The sequence below is a fragment of the Haplochromis burtoni genome, unplaced genomic scaffold, assembly GCF_018398535.1.
Source record: "Haplochromis burtoni strain Fernald_Lab_line unplaced genomic scaffold, NCSU_Asbu1 Contig_297, whole genome shotgun sequence".
Lineage (NCBI taxonomy): Eukaryota > Metazoa > Chordata > Actinopteri > Cichliformes > Cichlidae > Haplochromis > Haplochromis burtoni.
In genome coordinates, this window is record NW_024582658.1 from 746311 (window position 1) to 748828 (window position 2518).

At 44.0% G+C, this 2518-nt stretch overlaps 1 protein-coding gene across 6 annotated transcripts in view; it reads left to right on the forward strand.

Moving 5' to 3' along the window:
* The window catches only part of fhod3a (formin homology 2 domain containing 3a), a 91349-nt gene that overhangs the window by 72448 nt on the left and 16383 nt on the right, over nucleotides 1-2518 (forward strand). For all 6 annotated transcript variants that reach the window (XM_005940890.3, XM_005940892.3, XM_005940891.3 and 3 more), the window contains 4 exons: nucleotides 27-185; nucleotides 290-472; nucleotides 1346-1465; nucleotides 1557-1718. In XM_005940890.3, coding sequence (XP_005940952.1) covers nucleotides 27-185; nucleotides 290-472; nucleotides 1346-1465; nucleotides 1557-1718 — 624 coding nt within the window. The remainder of the gene's footprint in view (nucleotides 1-26; nucleotides 186-289; nucleotides 473-1345; nucleotides 1466-1556; nucleotides 1719-2518) is intronic.

A 2518-nucleotide genomic window follows, 5' to 3' on the forward strand; every position in this document is an offset into this window, starting at 1 on the left:
CCCCCGTCTGTATTTTTATGCTCCAGAAAACAGCGGCCGATGGCAAACGCCAAGAGATCATCGTTTTGGATTCCAAAAGGAGCAACGCCATCAATATTGGTCTGACAGTCCTGCCTCCACCTCGCACCATCAAGACAGCCATCCTCAACTTTGACGAGTATGCTCTCAACAAGGAGGGCATAGAGGTGAGAGATTCAAACAATAGTAAAAAAGAAAGGGAGTGATAAACAGATCGCATCTGCACTTTGCTGTCCTCTCTAATCCCACAATTTCATTTTTCCCCTCACAGAAAATCCTGACGATGATCCCCACAGAGGAGGAGAAGCAGAAGATTCAGGAGGCTCAGCTGGCCAACCCTGATGTCCCGCTGGGCTCTGCAGAGCAGTTTCTCCTCACCCTGTCCTCCATCAGTGAGCTCTCTGCCAGACTCCAGCTCTGGGCCTTTAAAATGGACTACGAGGCAACGGAGAAGGTGAAACAACAAAAACCCTAAGAGTGTTAAGAAAAATGTACTTTCCATAAGGGGAGGGAACCAACACCATCACTACATCCACATTTGAAATGATACTTAGCAAGTAAAAGTGGTTTCCTTAAAGCAGAAACAGACCACAGAGGTTTGAGCAAATGTGCTCAGCATGTGTGCTTATTGTGTGTACTCTTTAAACCCGTATCACTAAGTATCAACATCCTTTTAGTACAAAGAACATCCGCAAAGCATCAACATAGTTACATCATGACAAAATATGCACGCTTATTAGCGGCACCTCGTCTTCTTCTGGCACGGCGTCGTGTTTTATTCGAGCAAAGAATGCATCCAGGAGGAGAAGTTCAAAGCCAAAGCCTGGAGTATGAGAAACATGCTGCCCCTCTGTTACCGCCCTGTACATTTTACAGCATCCAGCGGGATGTTGTTGTCTTTAATCTCCATGTAAGGCACGATTCCCCCCACCGCATATTCGGCAGAGCCGTGCTCCCGGCTCCGCTTTGGAAGTGGAAGCTTTAATGGAGGGAAGCATAGCATGCAGGCACACAAACACATGCACTCAAGAGAACCGGCTGCACAGAAACAAGAGGTCGACTTAATCAGAAACATGTTTCGTGCTGAAGTTTGACTGAAGCAGCAACCTCTGTGGCAACCTCTCGCGACCTTAAACAAGAGCAGATGATTTTAGGTGGCAGACAACATGCACCTGTTCGCTGTTTATTTAATGGCAGACTAATGAAACACATGTCTTTGGGAGTCTTAATTAACTTGTATAACTGTGTGTGTGTGTGTGTGTGTGTGTGTGTGTGTGTGTGTGTGTGTGTGTGTGTGTGTGTGTGTGTGTGTGTGTTTTCCTACTAGGAAGTAGCAGAGCCACTGCAGGATCTGAAGGAGGGTATGGATCAGCTGGAGAAGAACAAAACTATCCGCTACGTCCTCTCTACGCTGCTCTCCATCGGAAACTTCCTCAACGGCACCAATGTGAGTCATGACTATTACATCAGATTACTGGGAGACAAGTCAGTAGAATCTGAGTTTGTTTTTCAAAATAAACACAACATTCCTGTTCCAGGCTAAAGGCTTCGAGCTGACCTATTTGGAGAAGGTTCCAGAAGTAAAGGACACGGTCCATAAGCAGTCACTGCTTCATCATGTTTGCTCTGTGGTGGTGGAAAACTTCCCTCAGAGCACCGACCTCTACTCAGAGATAGGAGCCATCACGCGCTCTGCAAAAGTATGCTGTGCATTCACTGCTAACCTATTCTGCATCTCTACACTGTAAAAGATCAAGACTTACATTTGCTTGAATTTTGTCAAAAGAAGTCCAAAAACCTAAAAAGATAAAACATAATTTTTTTCCCCTGACTGAACTGAAGTTGGAAGCACCTCACGCCACAATCAAATTATCAAACCGCAGCCAATAATCATTTAAATTTCAGAGCAGAAGGGGAAAGGAACCTTACCTGTTAAACATGCAAACAAAAGCTGTTGAGGAAAAGTGTATCCCTGGTTAGTTGTTGGTTGAATGTGTGTGTGTGATCCCAGGGCCTTTTTGAAGGTTGAGACGTGGTTTTTGGTTTAAAATTGGTGTTGTTTAGGATGAATTATTAGACACACATTTTAAAAAATGTATGTGCAAGAGTAGTTGTCCTAAATATTTATAACAATTAAAAGTTTCACTTCTATCACCATGAAAGTTTTGAATGTGGTTGGATACTTTTAGGTTACCTTATAAATACCATGCATTTTGATTTATTAGTGCTTAAAATAAATTTATGTATGACCAGAGGATTTTGACCCACTGTAGATTAAACTGTAGATTTGCAATGGCCAGATCAAGGCAAGAGCCAGTGGCATATAGAATAGTGTCATCAGCATGTAAATTCTACATTGCAGTTTTGAGTGGCTGAGATAAAGTTGCTTATATCCATCCATCCATCCATCTTCATCCGCTTATCCGAGGTCGGGTCGCGGGGGTAGCAGCCTAAGCAAAGAGGTCCAGACCTCCCTCTCCCCAGCCACCTCCTCCAGCTT